The 18,187-nt window shown below is 42.0% G+C and overlaps 1 protein-coding gene across 8 annotated transcripts in view; it reads right to left on the bottom strand.

Annotated features, from left to right (window-relative positions):
- Nucleotides 1-18,187, bottom strand: part of LOC140650456 (probable global transcription activator SNF2L2) — a 180,946-nt gene that overhangs the window by 132,271 nt on the left and 30,488 nt on the right. For all 8 annotated transcript variants that reach the window (XM_072858700.1, XM_072858698.1, XM_072858701.1 and 5 more), the window contains 4 exons: nt 16,486-16,609; nt 4,988-5,320; nt 3,498-3,599; nt 2,111-2,360 (listed from right to left, as the gene is read on the bottom strand). In XM_072858700.1, coding sequence (XP_072714801.1) covers nt 2,111-2,360; nt 3,498-3,599; nt 4,988-5,320; nt 16,486-16,609 — 809 coding nt within the window. The remainder of the gene's footprint in view (nt 1-2,110; nt 2,361-3,497; nt 3,600-4,987; nt 5,321-16,485; nt 16,610-18,187) is intronic.

Here is an 18,187-nt window from a genome sequence, read left to right as displayed (position 1 = left end):
ACTTCACATCTTTAGTCAAGAAACACCATGCTCAAGGCCACAGACTGCGGCATCAGATTTAAAGCAGAGACTTCTCCACAGTGAGGCAATATGCCAAAATTTTAACTTTTGGTCTGGATGTTTGAATTATGGGATTTGTTGAAGCATCTTGCATCTTTTTTTGAAGATGTGAATAATTCACCTTTTTTATTTAAAAACAATTATTTCATAGTAAAATGCTTTCTCTTACTAAAAAAAAGGAGCTCTCTTGTTTACTATCCAGTAATTGTTTTTCAAAGATATTGCTAACTTCACTGGGTTTTCAGGATGCAAATGTTTATATTAACTTTCTTCTATTCCCATTTTACTAAGAAGGCATGAATACTTCATACTGTTATGTTAACTCTACTTGTACTAAAGCTAAGTCTATTACCATCCAAAGCATAAAAGCTGTTTTCACAGCTTTAGTTTGGTGTTACTTATTTAGGTTTAAATAATGAAAAGACCTATACAAGTTCTAAGCACCTTGGTATACAAAACAAAACAAATGCCCAACAACACTCAATATTTAAAAAGCTTGAATTACTAGCCAGCCATTACAAAAACAATTCTACTATTCCAGAATCCCTCTCAAACTTCCATCTTATTTAGCCTGCCCAGATCAGGCTATTTAGAACCTAATGAATATGCTGTGACTGCAACCAATTTCTACATAGTTGAGTAGATCTACCTCAGTTATTTTCTGCTGTCCCTCACTCCCCTTCTTCCCTCATTTATGCATATCCTCAAGTCATAAAATCTGGCACAAACAGCGTGGCAGTGGAGCAGGGCTGGAAGGGCATAAGTGGTTACAAATTAGTTTATGCAATACTGGCCAAATGATTGCTGGCTCAGGTTAATGCTATGATCCCTCATTCAGAGCAACAGTGAAACTGTATTATGGTGCATCCTACACGTTTTCTGAAAAAGCTGTTAGATCATGACTGTACACACCAAAATAGCTACAGCCATTCCATACTAAGGTGAAAATTATGAGACTGACAGAATGACCACAACTATAAGTCAGAAAAGCACTTAAGCGTGCTCTTATGTAAAAAACACAAGTGTTTTGCTAGATCAAGGCCTGGTTTCTGGACATCACACCATATCCTTCCTGAGACGCTTGATATCCTATAAAAGTTCATGCCACTTACCCTCCCTCTTGTATCTGAAAAGGTAGAACACATTCACAAAGCAAGTATTCATTTAATCTGTTTTCAGTGAGATTACCATCTTTTGTCTACTTTCCCTCTATACCCTCATTGTTTTAGTAACAAGAGGCGGCATTATCATTTCAAATCAAGTAAATACACTATGTGGAGTCTGCTTCCTGTCACTGACAGTGACCAGGAACATACTTTAGGTACAAGTCAACCTTTCTCCTCCCCCAGTCCTCAAGGGGAATTGTATAATAGTCTCAGTAAGGGGAAGGAACAGTTTCTTTGTAACCACAGAAAATCTTAAGAGATTAGATCCTCTGTGTGTTACTAGGACTGGGTACTCATCACCTTTTAATTAGGGTACTTACTTAGGAGTCTAACTCAACATTTATGGACCATACTCCCTGGTATCCTATTTTTCATCTTGACTTTCACCTCCTTAATACTCTCACTATTCTTTGGTAGTCCAGCCAACCCATTTATCATTATACAAAATTAGTTTTTGCTTTGGCCACTTATTCTTCAGTCTTTTCATTGCCTTTTTTTTTTTCTTCTAATTTCCTTTTGTTTATGGTTCTGAACACTTTCTGTACTAAAATAATTTCCATGTGGATTCCGAGGATTTTAATTTCATAGCTATTATTATTTGCAGCTTTCCAAATATCACACTAATCCAACCAAGTACTTGAGTCCATTTTAAAGTTAAGCTGGTTTGCAATGATACTACCAATATGCTTTGCTAATTCAGAACTTGGGCTGAAATTAAATCATGCTTTACAGTTTGATATCTCTGTACTTGTTTTTGACATGGTCCCTCTATGGAAACTCAATTTAAACTACGATCACTACAATAGAGGGGATGATTGCAAGAGTACCCACTGAAAAAGTTAAAAATAAGCATATACATTTAAATCTTGTTATTCAGCTTTTACCTATATTCACGTTCCTGGAGTATTTCAATTGGATCCAATCCTTGTGGTTTCTGGATAGGGCTGATACGATTCTGTTTTTGCTGCAGCTGCACAACAGGTGAAGGCTGTCCAGGTGTGGGCTGTGGTACAGAGGGCCCAGGCATGGCTGTGGAAGGCTGGGAAGCAGCAGGGGCAGGAGAAGGCCTCCCACTAGGAGGTGGTACAGAGAGCTTTTGCGGTGTATTGGGAACACTCATATCTGGGGCTTGGCCTAGAACATAAGAAACATGATAACACGAAATATGGAATGCAGTAAAAAATCCAATATGATTTTTTAGGTCAAAACATGAAGCTAAGACAAACATTCAAACTTATCAGGAAAAATACTAGGTTTCCCTCCCTATAGAGAAACAAACTCAAATGGACATTGCAGAAAGTGATCCAAAAATAATAAAAGTGCATGTCAATTTATGAACAACACCTTTTTTTTTTTTAATTCACACTGTTTTTTAAGTAAATCCAGCATTAGTAAGAGCCCTCTAAACTAGTTTCATATAAGTGCAGGACCAAATTCTGCCTCTTCATACGTTCATTGTCCTTATACCACTTGCAAGGATGAATCTACAGTCACAATTTGACTAGAAGCATAAGTAGGCCTGCTTTTACAACTCTCTGTGAGAACCAGTAAGCCGTATTAAAATTTCAGCAATAGTACTTAAATATACCTGGCAAATATAAATAGCTTCCATTTTGCCCCCAACTCCCAATTAATTATATTTATGTATCTGAAATACTTGGTATCTGATTACTCTTCTATGTTATAGCATTCTAACTATTTTGAAAGTTAACTAACTCATCAGTTAACATGAATGTAGCACCTGCCAATGACAGCACAGGTTTCAGTACTCTAACAAGTCAGGAAGTCATTCATGCACATAGATGTGAGATAGTCACTGAGAACAGACATCTGCAACAATAAAGATATCACTTGATTGTTTGAGGAAACGTAATAATTTATTGCTAAAAAATACAACTACACAATATGCCTGTAGTCTTGTAATCAATTTTACTTCAGATCCAGCATCCTGACCATCTGGCATTCAACCATCTGCATCAATCTCTGGAAAAGGAACAAGCTTATATATTTAATTCTGATTGTAGAGGGTGCTTCATGTTCAGGCTGCCTAACAGCTGCAATAATTTCATCTGGTCAACTCATTCACCTTTGAATAAGTGGTAAAACACTCCTTGATATTTAAGTGCTAGGCAAAGTAAAGGTCACACCATTTCTTCTTTATGCCTTTTTATTTCCCCATTCTTTTTCCTGCCTCTTTTCCCCAGTCCCTACCCACACGGTTTAACCTTAACTGTATGCATGATATAAAATTACTACTATACTCCCTTCTACCTTCTGTCCAAGGTTTAGGGGTCATGGCAGCTATATGTCCAGGTACTCCTGGAGCTGGTCCTGGGCCAGCTGTAGGACCACTCATTGCATGTGACCCAATACCTATAATTTAACAGAGGAAAGAAAATTATTAAAATATAAAACATTACTACACATTTAAAAAATCCCTCTGCATTCCAATAAGCTAATCTATTTATGCAAATAAGCTTTGTGCATTAAATACAGATTAAGTGGATTCCACTGTGCAAAAAATTAATGTAATGAGGTATATTAAAATCACATCTTTTAAAATACTTGATGACAAAGTCACATGCATTGAAATTAAGTGACCAGAATTATTCAAATTATAAGAAAATAGGATCATCTTTACCCTCAGCTTCTAAAGCTAAATAAGTTTACAGAAACTGTTAACTCTTTAAAATAATCAGCATATTTTTTAATCTGTTCTTGAAGCTAATTTTGTGCCCAAAATCATTTGTATGGTGTATATTATGATATCATGAACACAGGATTATTATTTAATGTGAGTAATAAACAGCAAGAAGAGATTAATTTTTAAAAATAAAGATCATATTTTCATAGCCCTTGGTTAAAAAAACGTACAAAATGGAAGAGACAAAAGAAATACATAAAGGATATTTTAAACTGCCTTTAAGTAAACTGGATTTTTTTTTCCCCATGGGAAAAAGTCCTAAAAGGTCTGAAGTTGAAAGTAATGAAGAGTCAAAAAATATGCACATAATACTGTTATTAAGATATTACAGTGGGATCCATATAATATCCACATGGATAGATAAACCATTTCTTTATTTTCTTGAGGTTGTGGAGGAGGGAAAAAGTGAAAGACAATCATCATACAAATTAATGAACTTACAAATAAAACCAAACTTCAACAATAGAAAACTCCCCTCCTTTCCCTCCCTCCCCATTAAATTGATCTTAGGATTGACTTCTTCAGAAAACATAACAGGTGCAAGCTGTTTAAAATAACACAGCTGTTTAAGACCAAAATAAGTTTGCATACTGCATTATAACATCTATTATTATTACGAGAAACTCTTTTCCCTATGTTATGCACTTGACAGCATACTGCATACAGTTTCGATTTTCATGATCTGCATAATCAGTCAACTTCTAGATTTTATATCTATTTTTCTGCATGGCAACAGGGGAGTGAAAACGCATTCTAAGAAAAGCAGTAAAATGTAATTGGCAAATTGTGACAAACATTTGCAAAAGTGGCAGGCGTAATCAGGACAAACAGTATATAAATTACTTTTATCTCTATTTAAAAAAAAAAAAAAAAAAGACAGTATCCTATTAATAATGTGCTTTATGCACTTACCCCAACTTAAAACCATAGGTCATTGTTCATATAGATATCTGTAAATGGTTCCAAATTATGTGCCTGCACACCAACAATTTCTGTTATTTTCCACAGGTAGAACTTGAAGTATCTTGCCAATGACACAGTGCCTACATTCACTTACTTGATTGCCTGTTATAGGCAGCAGGAACCTGTTGCTGCTGAATGCCAGGCAGGGTCCTCTTTCCTTGAACAGCAAGTTGGAGGTTTTCTGGTAAAGACTGACCTCTAGCTAACATTTTGTATGCTAGAATCTGAGCTCGGAGCTGATGTAGCTGTACAGGACTGAAAGGGGAAGGACCTCTGTTGGGTTGACTCATAACTTGTGGGTCTCCTGGTGGTATCATGGGTCCTGGCTGACTTGGAGTCATCTGGGGTGGAGTTGGACCTCGTCCAGACACTGGATTGGGCACATGTTCTGGTGCTCCCAGTGGAGATGGGTGTGGAGACATATAACCTGGAGCAGATAAGAGGTTCAAAAACTTATTTTCCAGGTTAATCAAGTCTAAACTCCACTGAAGTTTCTTTACCTTAAATAGTATCTGAAGTATAAAAAAAATTCTCTCTCGCATTAGTAAGGCTGTAACATTTTCTACGAGAACAGAAGCATGATCTGAAATTCCCTGAGATAGCAAGAAGGCTACAAGAGCTATTATTCAAACAGAATAATTAACTCCCCTCACATTTGGGGTAAAACAAACTAAAACTAAGTTGCATGTGAAATAAAGCAATCAAATGGCATGATAGGGCACTGGTTCACCTGTATGTTGAATGAATATTTCATTATAGAATGTTTTCAAAGATGTTTGCCTATTTTACAACTTATAAAAATAGCATTATATTTATATATCTATTTTGATGTGCATACATCAAAGCACCTATTCAATGATACATAACCTTTTTGCTAATACTCTCCAACATACAAATATAAAAACAGACAGTATCTAATTCATGTTTTTATATAGTTCCTCAAGCTTATGTGGATTAAAGCTTTTAGTCTGAGAAACAACATTCACTACCTTTTACCATCCAGGTGCTGGAAAACCCAGAGCATCAACTTTGAACACAAAAACTATCTTCTGAAGAAGCTGTTGAACATTAAATCCTATAAAAGATCTAACAGGGTACATTGGGTTTACATGGCACAGTTCTGGTAGTGGGGAGGGGGGGCTGCAGGGGTGGCCTCTGTGAGAAGAGACATAGGGCTGCCCCCATGTTGGACAGAGCCAGTTCTAGCCTGCTCCAAGACAGACCCGCTGCTGGCCAAAGCTGAGCCAATCAGTGACTTTGGTAGTGCCTCTGTGATAACATATTTAAGAAAGGGTAAAAATTGCCGCAGAACAGCTGGGAGAAAGGAGTGAGAAAAATGTGAGAGAAACAACCCTGCAGACACCAAGGTCAGGGAAGAAGGAGGGGGAGGAGGTGCTCCAAGCGCCAGAGCAGAGATTCCCCCTGCAGCCCTTGTTGAAGACCATGGTGAATCAGGTTGTCCCCCTGCAGCCTGTGGAGGACCACGATGGAGCAGGTGGATATGCCCTGAAGGAAGCTGCAGCCTGTGGAGAGCCCACACAGGAGCAGGCTCCTGGCAGGAACTGTGGCCCTGTGGAGAGGAGCCCACACAGGAGCAGGTTTTCAGGCAGGACCTGTAGCATGTGGGGGATCCACGCTGGAGCAGGCTGTTCCTGAAAGACTGCACCCTGTGGAAAGGATCTATGCTGGAGCAGTTCATGAAGAACTGCAGCCTGTGGGAAGGACCCACACTGGAGAAGTTCATAAAGGACTGTCTCCTGTGGGAGGGACCCCATGCTGGAGCAGGGGAAGAGGGTAAGAAGGAAGGAGTGGCAGAGAAAAAGCTTTATGAACTGACTGCAACCCCCATTCCCCATCCCCCCTGTGCCACTTGGTGGTAGAGAAGGAAGTAGAAGAGCCAGGAGTGCAGTTAAGCCTGGGAAGAAGGGAGGGGTGGGGGGAAGGTGTTTTTAGCTTTGTTTTTATTTCTCACTATCCTACTCCATTTTTAATTGGAAATAAATTAAATTAGTCTTCCCCAAGTTGAGTCTATTTTGCCTGTGACAGTAATTGGTGAGTGATCTCCCTGTCCTCATCTTGACTCATGAGGGTTTTTCATCTTATTTTCTCCCTGTCTTGCTGAGGAGGAGGAGTGAGAGAGCAGCTGGGTGGGCACATGGAGGCCAGCCAAGATTGACCCACCACACAGGGTGAGCACAACTCTGAAGGGAACAGAACTCATCTTATTACAATCCTTGCTTTTTGGTGGGTTTAGGTTTGAATTTTAATTACACTTCACAAATATTTCCCTGAGCTTCATAACACATCCATGAAAATAGACAGTATGGGTATGCTTTTTAAGTAAGATATCGAAGACTCCAAAGCATATCCAAGACAAAAAAAATTTAAGACTTATCCTTTAGGTGATGCACTACAGTTAGATTTTAAAGATGTCCACCAGCTGTGAAAGAGATTTGCAGAAGAAAAATAACATTTTTATCTGTACTGGGTCTGTCTGGGATGGAGATAATTTTCTTCATAGCAGCCGGTATGGTGCTGTGTTTTGGATTTGTAACTAAACCACTGTTGATAACACACCGATGTTTTGGCAGTTGCTGAACAGTGTTTTCACAGCATCAAGTCCTTCTCTGTTTCCCACTCTGCGTCCCCCAGAGATTAGGTTGGGGGTGCACAAGAAGTTGGGAGGGGACACAGCTGGGACAGCTGACCTGAACCGGCCAAAGGGATATTCCATGCCATATAACATCATGGTCAGCAATAAAAAACGATGGGGAAGTCTTTCCAAAGTAGCCATTTCTCGGACACTGGCTAGGCATCAGTCTGCTTGTGGGAGATGGCAGGCGATTGCTTTTCCAGCACTTCTTGTTTTTTTTTCTCTTTCCTTCACTTATTAAACTGTCTTTATCTCAACCCACAAGTAATTTCTTCCTTTTGGCCTTCTGATTCTCTCCCCCATATTGCTGGGGGAGGGGGGGGAGTGAGGAAGCAGCTGGTGGGTGCTTAGTTGCTGGCTGGGGTTAACCCACCACAGTATCAATCTGATGAGCCTTACAAAACAACAAATCTCCTAGCTCCCTTTCACAGTCTTTGACCAAGTTATAGGTCACAGAACTCAAAAGTTCATGCAGACTTCCCTGAGTTCTGTGGAATCAAATATACTCCTGTGATTCCCTGGCTGATCCGGCATTCTGAACTGAAACTATGCCAACTTTATCTATACCTAGTCCTGGACACAGTAACAAGCAATTTTACTCCTTCCCTTATTTCACTGTTCTTCCAATAGGAGCAGCATAGGGGAACTCTACAAATTTTGACTTGTGAGATGCCAGTAGCTGTAAATTCAGAATTCATACAAGATGAGACATGAGAGTGCTAAAGAACTGAAAGTTAATGAAAGGTGGAGTCTGAGGATACTAATATCCTACAGTGAAGTACATGTTAAAAATAACTGAGAGAAAGGATAAAGAAAAAAGAACGGAAGATTTGGGGTTGGTTGTGTTTTTCAAAAACAGGAAAAGGAAATGGAAGGACAGGACAGAAAAAGAAGTTTTCGTTGGGAAAAGATCAGATAAAACAGAAAAAAACTGAGAATTCAGATTTATAACCAAAGAGCAAAAAGACAAGAAGACCCTGTTGAAAATAAGAAAAAATAAGAAACCTAAGGGAAAGATAGAAAGAAAAAGTTGAGGAAAGAATGAAAAGGGAGAATAAGAGACATTAAGGGTAAAAAGCTAAAATTACTGAGGTTATTCAATAGAGAGATTAATATCAAAATTGCTTATACATATATTCATAAATATATTGCTGGTGATTGTCCTGGTTCTGGCTGGGATAGAGTTAATTTTCTTCCTAGTAGCTGGTATAGTGCTGTGTTTTGGATTTAGCATGAGAATAACGTGATAACGCACTGATGTTTTAGTTGTTGCTAAGCAGTGCTTATACTAAGTCAAGGACTTTTCAGATTCCCATACTCTGCCAGGCGCACAAGAAGCTGGGAGGGGGCACGGCCAGGACAGATGACCCAAACTGGCCAAAGGGCTATTCCATACAATACGATGTCATGCCCAGTATATAAACTGGGGGAGTTGGCCAGGGGGTACAGATCGCTGCTTGGGGACTGGCCGGGCATCAGTCGGCAGGTCGTGAGCGGTTGTATCACTGTTTTTTTTTTCTCCTGGGTTTTATTCCTCTCTTGCTCTCTTGTTGTTTTCCTTCTCATTACAATTTATTATTTTTGTTGTTGTTGTTCTAATTATTAAACTGTTCTTATCTCAACCCACAAGTTTTCTTACTTTTGCTCTTCCAATTCTCTCCCCCATGCCACCGGGGGGGGGAGTGAGCGAGTGGCTGTGTGGTACTTAATTGCCGACTGGGGCTAAACCACAACAGTCCTTTTTTTTGATCCAGACGGCACTGGAACAGGGTGAAGCTCCAGAACACCTGCAATACATTGATGACATCATCATATGGGGCAATACAGCAGAAGAAGTTTTTGAGAAAGGGAAAAAAATAGTCCAAAGCATCCTGAAAGCTGGTTTTGCCATAAAACAAAGTAAGGTCAAGGGACCTGCACAGGAGATCCAGTTTTTAGGAATAAAATGGCAAGATGGATGTCATAAGATCCCAATGGATATGATCAACAAAATAACAGCCATGTCTCCACCAACTAGCAAAAAGGAAACACAAGCTTTCTCAGGCGTTGTGGGGTTTTGGAGAATGCATATTCCAAATTACAGTCTGATCGTAAGCTCTCTCTATCAAGTGACCTGGAAGAAGAACGATTTCAAATGGGGCCTTGAGCAACAACAAGCCTTTGAACAAATTAAACGGGAGATAGTTCATGCAGTAGCCCTTGGGCCAGTCCGGGCAGGGCAAGATGTTTAGAATGTGCTCTACACTGCAGCCGGGGAGAATGGCCCTACCCGGAGCCTCTGGCAGAAAGCACCAGGGGAGACTCGAGGTCGACCTGAGGAGGAATTAGGCATTGCGGGAGTGAAAGGGTTAACAAGATTGAAGTACTGAGGGTCCGGGTCATGTCTGAGGGAAGGAGGCTGCGCGTCTGGAGCAGGGGTGGACGGGATTGGAGGGAGGTAGGCGAGCGCGTGACTTTTGTTGTGAAGGAAGGAACTGCAAGGTTGCAAGAAGATAGCTGAAGGGACGCATGAAGGACGCGTGAACAAGACATATAAACCAATAAGAGTTCTCTCAGTAGCACCGGTGTAAACGATTAGAAAGTATATAAACATGGAATATTTCAATAAGAGGTCTTCGATTTACACTCTATCGGAGTCCATGCATCAATCCGCTACATTGACCCCTAGGGTTTTGGAGTCGGGGATACAGAGGATCTGAGGCTCGCTATACTCCAGCTGAAAAAGAGATATTGGCAGCATATGAAGGGGTTCGAGCTGCTTCGGAAGTGGTTGGTACTGAAGCCCAGCTCCTCCTGGCACCCCGTCTGCAGGTGCTGGGCTGGATGTTCAAAGGGAGGGTCCCCTCTACACATCATGCAACTGATGCTACGTGGAGTAAGTGGGTTGCACTGATCACACAACAGGCTCAGATAGGAAACCCCAATCACCCAGGGATCTTGGAAGTAATCATGGACTGGCCAGAAGGCAAGGATTTCAGAATATCACCAGAGGAGGAGGTGACGCCTGCTGAGGAGGCCCCACTGTACAATAAACTACCAGAAAATGAGAAGCAATATGCCCTGTTCACTGATGGGTCCTGTTGTCTTGTAGGAAAACATGGGAGATGGAAAGCTGCTGTATGGAGTCCTATGCGACAAGTGGTAGAAACTGCTGAAGGAGAAGGTGAATCAAGCCAATTTGCAGAAGTAAAGGCCATCCATCTGGCTTTAGACACTGCTGAATGAGAAAAGTGGCCAGTGCTCTATCTCTGTACTGACTCATGGATGGTGGCAAATGCCCTGTGGGGGTGGTTACAGCAATGGAAGCAGAGCAACTGGCAGCGCAGAGGCAAACCCATCTGGGCTGTCGCATTGTGGCAAAATATTGCTGCCCGGGTAGAGAACCTGGTTGTAAAAGTATGTCACATAGATGCTCACATACCCAAGAGTCAGGCCACTGAGGAACATCAAAACAACCAGCAGGTGGATCAGGCTGCTCAGATTGAAGTGGCTCAGGTGGACCTGGACTGGCAACATAAGGGTGAATTATTTATAGCTTGGAGGGCCCATGACACCTCAGGCCATCAAGGAAGAGATGCAACATATAGATGGGCTTGTGACCGAGGGGTAGACTTGACCATGGACACTATTGCACAGGTTATCCATAAATGTGAAATATGCGCTGCAATTAACCAAGCCAAGTGGTTAAAGCCTCTGTGGTATGGAGGGTGATGGCTGAAATATCAATATGGGGAGGCCTGGCAGATCGATTCTATCACACTCCCACAAACCCGCCAAGGCAAGCGCCATGTGCTTACAATGGTGGAAGCAACCACCGGATGGCTGGAAACATATCCTGTGCCCCATGCCACCACCCGGAACACTATCCTAGGCCTTGAAAAGCAAGTCTTATGGCAACATGGCACCCCAGAGAGAACTGAGTCAGACAACAGGACTCATTTTTGAAACAACCTCACAGACACCTGGGCCAAAGAGCATGGCATTGAGTGGGTATATCACATCCCCTATCATGCACCAGCCTCCGGGAAAATCGAACAATAAAATGGACTGTTAAAGACTACACTACACCAGGGGGGGAAGGGGTCCATGGCAAATGGTGGGGCTGTGTTTCCACCCCTGAGGCAATCAATTCCAGGTGTACTGAACGCCCCTCCAAGTGCAAGCAAACTGTGGCCTGCACTCTGCTGCCAAAGGGATTGAGAAAAACGCATTAGCAATATCAGTTGTAGCATACCATTTGGCTGCTTTTGACTCCAGTTCGTATTGCAGTTCCAGCATGTCTGGCACAGCAGCACTCAGCGGTGGCGTGACTTCATTCAGGCCACGATAGTCTACTGTCAGTCTCCACTCTCCATTAGACTTTTGCACTGGCCATATAGAACTGTTAAAAGGTGAACGAGTCTTACTGATCACTCCTTGGCTCTCCAGTTGATGAATCACTTTATGGATGGGAATCAGGGAGTCTCGGTTGGTACAATATTGCCTCCGGTGCACCGTTGTGGTAGCAATGGGCACCTGTTGTTCTTCAACCCTCAGCAACCCCACAACAGAAGGGTCCTCTGAAAGACCGGGCAAGGTGGACAGCTGCTTAATTTCCTCCATCTCCAAGGCAGCTATACCAAAAGCCCACTGGTACCCTTTTGGGTCCTTGAAATACCCTCTCCTGAGGTACTCTATGCCAAGGATGCACGGAGCCTCTGGGCCAGTCACAATGGGGTGCTTCTGCCACTCATTCCCAGTTAGGCTCACTCCGGCCTCCAATACAGTCAGCTGTTGGGATCCCCCTATCACTCCAGAAATACAGATGGGTTCTGCCCCTGTATAGCTTGATGGCATTAGGGTACACTGTGCACCGGTGTCTACTAGAGCCTTATACTCCTGTGGGTCTGATGTGCCAGGCCATCGAATCCACACAGTCCAGTAAACCCGGTTGTCCCTTTCCTCCACCTGGCTGGAGGCAGGGCGCCCCTAATCCTGGTCATAGTATTCGTTACCCATTTCTTGTGTATATGAGTCTGAAGTTTCTTCATTAAAATCAGGAGTAAGATCAGCCCTTTTACTCTGTCTGGGGAACTGTCCACTGGAAACCAGAGCAGCAGTTTTCCTGGAAGAACCCCCTTTGGGGATTGTTTTTCCTTGCATCTCACGTACCCGTGCCTCTAGGGTCGAGGTAGGTTTTCCATCCCACTTCCTCATGTCCTCTCCGTGGTCACGCACGTAAAACCATAGGGTGCCCCATGGTGTGTACCCTCTATATCCTCTCTCTTGAGCAGAAGAACGCTGACTCCTAATAGCTGAGACACTGGTTCATACAGGTGGGGAGTAGGACCTATCTTCTTCGAGTCGCTGGACCTTCCGGGACAGTTTCTCCACAGCTGAGACAAGGGAGGAAGAGATACTTTCTTAGTATTCCTGGAGGTGACTAGCCGCTTCATCCGCTGTTGGACCCTCTCCGTCTTTCCACGTCAGTATTGCCGATGAGCTGGCACACAGCGATGGGGTGCATTCCGTACCAACTTCCACCACATGGGTCGTGTGCACTGGACCTCATCTGGATCTCTGGGTAACTGCTCGTCACCCAGGTCACCATAAATCACCTCCAGCATGGCTAATTCCCTCAGGTACAGGACACATTTCTCCATGGTGGTCCATTTCCCAGGGTGATATACAACATCTTCCTTGAAGGGATATCTTTCCTTCATAGCTGACAGGAGTCGCCTCCAGAGACTGAGGGCTGGTGCCCCTTTTCCAATCACTTTGTCAATGCCCCCTTCCCTAGAAATAGATCCCAGCTGCTTGGCTTCCTTACCCTCTAATTCCAGGCTACTGGCCCCACTATGCCAGCATCGGAGCAGCCAGGTGACAATGTGCTCCCCTGGACGACGGCCGAAATCTTTCCGCATATCTCGCAGCTCACTCAGGGATAGGGATTGGGTAGTTTCCATCTCATCCACAACTTCTTCCTCTTCCTCTCCCTGTGATGGCCCTGCTCTTTTCATCTTCCCTTTCTAAACGAGCTGACTTTCGCTTCCAAGATTTCTTCTTATGTATAGGGGTGACTGATACTGACACAAGTTGGTTCCCTGGTTCAACTGCATTATCTGTCGCAGGGGGGTCCGGAGTAGCCGCAGTGCCTGTCACAGGAGGGTCCGGAGTAGCCGCAGTGCCTGTCGTTTTGTCATCAGAACCTTGAGGGTTCTGAATCCTGTTGAACAGGGCTCGGTAGGCATGGGCCAGGACCCAACACATTGCAGTGATTTGTATCTCCTTAGAATTGTCAGGGTGACAACATACTTTTTCCAAATATTCTACTAATTTTTCAGGATTCTGCACTTGTTCAGGGGTGAAGTTCCAAAACACTGCAGGTGCCCACCGTACTAGGTGTTTGCCCATGCTGTATCCCACACACCCTGCCACTCATAACTATCCGGCCTTGGGGCAGATCTCTGGATGATATTCTTAAATTGCTTACTAACCTTAGACAAAACTGAAACAATATTCCCAAGCAATATCAATAGATGTATCTTACCTACCCAAGGATGTTCAAGATACTGAAAAGTTATTGTAACAAAGGAGGAAACATTGTAGAATAAAGTAGCGAAGGTGCCATTCTGTATTTCCTCCATAAAAAAAAAACTCTCAGAGGAAGAAGTATAATTGCTAATTGTCTCCATAAGGTGATACCCGATGTACAGTAATGGTTTCAGAACAGCACTTAGATACCAAAATAAACCCAAGGTCATTGTTTTAATAACAAATCTCCCAGGCAAAACATCACCAATCACTGCAGAGCACAGCAAACTGCAAAAACCAACACTGATCTTTAACATGTATAGCAAAAAAATGAGCATGGTGCAGATCAGGTAAACCAATATCGAGAACAGATGAATCAATATCGTGGCCCGCAACTACTAACAGATCTAAATTCCTTAATACGCTCTGGTTAATCTGTTATTATCTCAAACCCTTATTGCCCCACGTTGGGCACCGAAAAAGGACTGTTGTGGTTTAGCCCCAATCGGCAATTAAGTACCACACAGCCGCTCGCTCACCCTCCCCCCTCCCAAGGGGATGGGGGAGAGAATCGGAAGAGCAAAAGTAAGAAAGCTTGTGGGTTGAGATAAGAACAGTTTAATAATTGGGAAAACGAAATAATAATAATAACAAATTGTAATAGGAGGAAAACAACAAGAGAGAGGAACAAAACCCAAGGGAAAAAAAAAAAACAAGTGATACAACCACTCACCACCCACCGACCAATGCCCAGCCAGTCCCTGAGCAGCAATTGCTGCCCCCCGGCCAACTCCCCCAGTTTATATACTGAGCATGACGTCATATGGTATGGAATAGCCCTTTGGCCAGTTTGGATCAACTATCCTGGCTGTGCCCCCTCCCAGCTTCTTGTGCACCTGGCAGAGCATGGGAAGCTGAAAAGTCCTTGACCAGTGTAAACACCACTTAGCAACAGCCAAAACATCAGTGTGTTATCACTATTGTTCTCATACTAAAATCCAAACCACAGCACTATACCAGCTACTAGGAAGAAAATTAACTCTATCCCAGCTGAAACCAGGACACCTTGTTATCACAAGTAAGTTCCCCAGAGTTCATGTGAATTTTCTGCCACTTTCATCTGGGCCTAATATAAACCATATATCTATGCAATGCTCTGCATTACAAAAGTATTAATTCATTGCTATTTAAAACGCAGAGCTATAAAGACAACTTAAATCAGAGATGCATATAGTACCCTAGTACTATAGTACCTAGTACATCGTACCTAGGTAATGAAAACTAGGTACTAGTTTTCATTTTCAGAGTAAACATTCTGTTCATTTTAGGAAACACATCTGTTACAAGTAAAACTGTCTCTGAATGCATACTCGGGTAAGATTTTGCTCTCAGATAAGCATGCTTAAATTCCACTGAAATCAGCAGAAAAACACTTTAAACTGATGGAGAATTTGTACCTTCAGAAGTCAGTTCTATTTCACTTAATTGGTAGTGAAAGGTGTAACTGAAAAACAGTACTTTCCAATGCTCAAGGTACAGGAACGAGTATTGACCAGGATCCCAGTCACAGCCCAGAGTCACACAGCAGTTCAAGCAAAGACATTCTGCTAATCTATACCTGTTTTCTCTTCCCACCATTTGTCTTATCTAATCTAACAAACACAAAAACACATCAAAAAAAGCTACCATCTCTTAACAGATTTGTACAGGGACTGGTAAAACAGGGCTCCTAATTCTAGTCAGGGTCTTTAGATATTGCTGTAATACAACTAGTTATGCAATATACAGAACCTCACCTACTAAACTAATTAATGAAAGTAGGTGTTGTCAGTTAAATCTTCAACATACTGAACTGCTTATAGAATACATTTCCTTTTACCTTGTGAACTAAAGGACACGAAGACATATGATGAAATTAGCTTCTATTTTGTTTCTGTTTTGGGGCACAAATTTTTGGCAAAACCTACAAAGAGTACTTGACCAAACACGGCAGATATTAAATAAGGCCACTCCAGGATGGTTTGATTTCTCTCTTATGATTCCTTCACCATAGGATTCAAACCAATCAAACTCTTCAATGCACTTATGTTTACAACACTGACATAAAAAAAACAAGAAAATTGTTTTAAAAATGGGAACTGAAATCTATAATGGACTTTAATGATTTGCTGAAGATCGTAGAAAGTTACCCAGGTCACAGATTAACCTTACCCAAACCCTTACATTACCCCTTTTTTTCAGTACATGTTTGATGAACACTCCAAAAAGCAAGATAATTAAGTTATTCCTCTACTCCCCTCAATATCACAATTTATCTTTTCCAAACAGAGCACAGAGAAAGTGTAAGAAACTTGTTCCAAGGAACTTGTGACTTCCTGTAGCACAAAAGGGCCCCAAAAATCATATTGCATGCATAACATATAAACCTTGATTATGTTGGTCCATTGGACTCTGAGGTGGGCCCATTCCAGGGTGAGGAGGTCTCATACTCTTCATAGAGCTACAATGAACATCTTCAACCATTCCTTTTTCATGCAAGCCATCAGTAGGCTGTAAAAAAAAAAAAATATATATAGAGCTACTAAAAAAAAAAAATCAAAGAAATATAAAACAAAAATTTACACAAATATATAAAGAAGCATATAAACTTCTCATACTACCTATTATAAGTAAATACAGTGGGACTCTCTATCCCTGGAATCAGATTTTTGGAAAGCAGAGCACAACATGAGAATTTTTATCCCCCTTCCTGCTGCTTCCTTTTCTTTTTCTGATTCCTTATGAGCTGTTTGGACAATGTCAATTACTACAAACTGGAGGAAAATTGTCCAAACAGAAACAAATGAACTGTGTTGACGTCATATAACAAAGCAGACCGACTTAGAACAGTACAGCCTGCGGCTTAGGCCAAATTATTAACCCAACCTTTTGCCTTTCAGTTGCTGCTATACTGGAATGTCCCAAATGCTGTTTCCCTTCAAACACAAAGATTCCATTAAAGGAATCAATTCCTTACTGGTATATTTTTACTTCAAGTAAAAATCCTGCTTGTGACATCATACTAATTTTTCTACAGGCAGCAATCATTTATGGTATACGTGGTGTATTGGGTTTAAGTGGCAAGGCTTTGGTAGCAGGAGGGGGCAGGACTGCAGGGGTGACCTCTGTGAGAAGAGGGAAAAGAGAAGGTCAGGGGCTGCCCTGTACCTGACACAGCCAGTTCCAGCCAGCTCAGCAATAGTTCCACTGCAGGTCAGATCTGAGCCAAATGCTGGACAAGCGGGGCCGGGGTTGGGAGGGAAGAAGAGTGAAGAAAAGTGAAAAACAGTAGTGCAAACACCAAGGTCAGAGAAGAAGGAGAGGGAAGAGGTGCTCCGGGCACCAGAGCAAGTATTCCCCTGCAGCCCATGGAGAACACCATGCTTTTTTTTTTTTTTTGTCTTTGTTTCTCACTATCCAAATCTATTTTAATAATTAAATAAATAAAAATCCTTTTCCCCAAGTCAAGTCTGTTTTGTCCGTAACATTAATTGGTAAGCTATCTCCCTGTCTTTATCTCACCTCAAGAGCTTTTTCATCCTATTTTCTCCCCATGTCCTGTTGAGGAGGGGCAGTGAGCTAGCGGCTGGGTGGACATTTGGCTGCTGGCCAAGGCTAACCCACCACACATGGTTATATATATAAAAAAAAAAACCAAAACCAAGGGATTATGCTTCCGGTTATGAGCAAACAGGAAGAGAAATCAGAGTGCACAGTTCTCTTTCTGTCCCTCGAGTAAGACCTATGGAAAATACCATTGTTCTGGTTAATAAACATATCTAGTTAAAAAATACATGGCCCAGTTAGTGCATAAGAACAGCTATACCCTTTCAGACCAAGACCATCTTTCCCTTTCTTCTGTCTCCAGAAGGGACCAGAGGCAAATACCCAGGAAGAATAAGATCAGAACAAACCTATAGCAATGTTTCCCTCTTCTGCCCTCCCAGCTTCCAAACATTTTGAGTTCAGATTTCCTGATACTGTTGACATCCTGATGCTGCTGACAATGTGACTGATGGACTACAGTTTAATCCAAAAAATAGTGAGAAAAAGTTAGCTTATTCTTTCTGGCCTAACTATATTCTACAA

This window comes from Ciconia boyciana, chromosome 4 (genome assembly GCF_034638445.1).
Source record: "Ciconia boyciana chromosome 4, ASM3463844v1, whole genome shotgun sequence".
Classification (NCBI taxonomy): domain Eukaryota; kingdom Metazoa; phylum Chordata; class Aves; order Ciconiiformes; family Ciconiidae; genus Ciconia; species Ciconia boyciana.
This window is presented reverse-complemented; position numbering and strand designations above follow the sequence as displayed.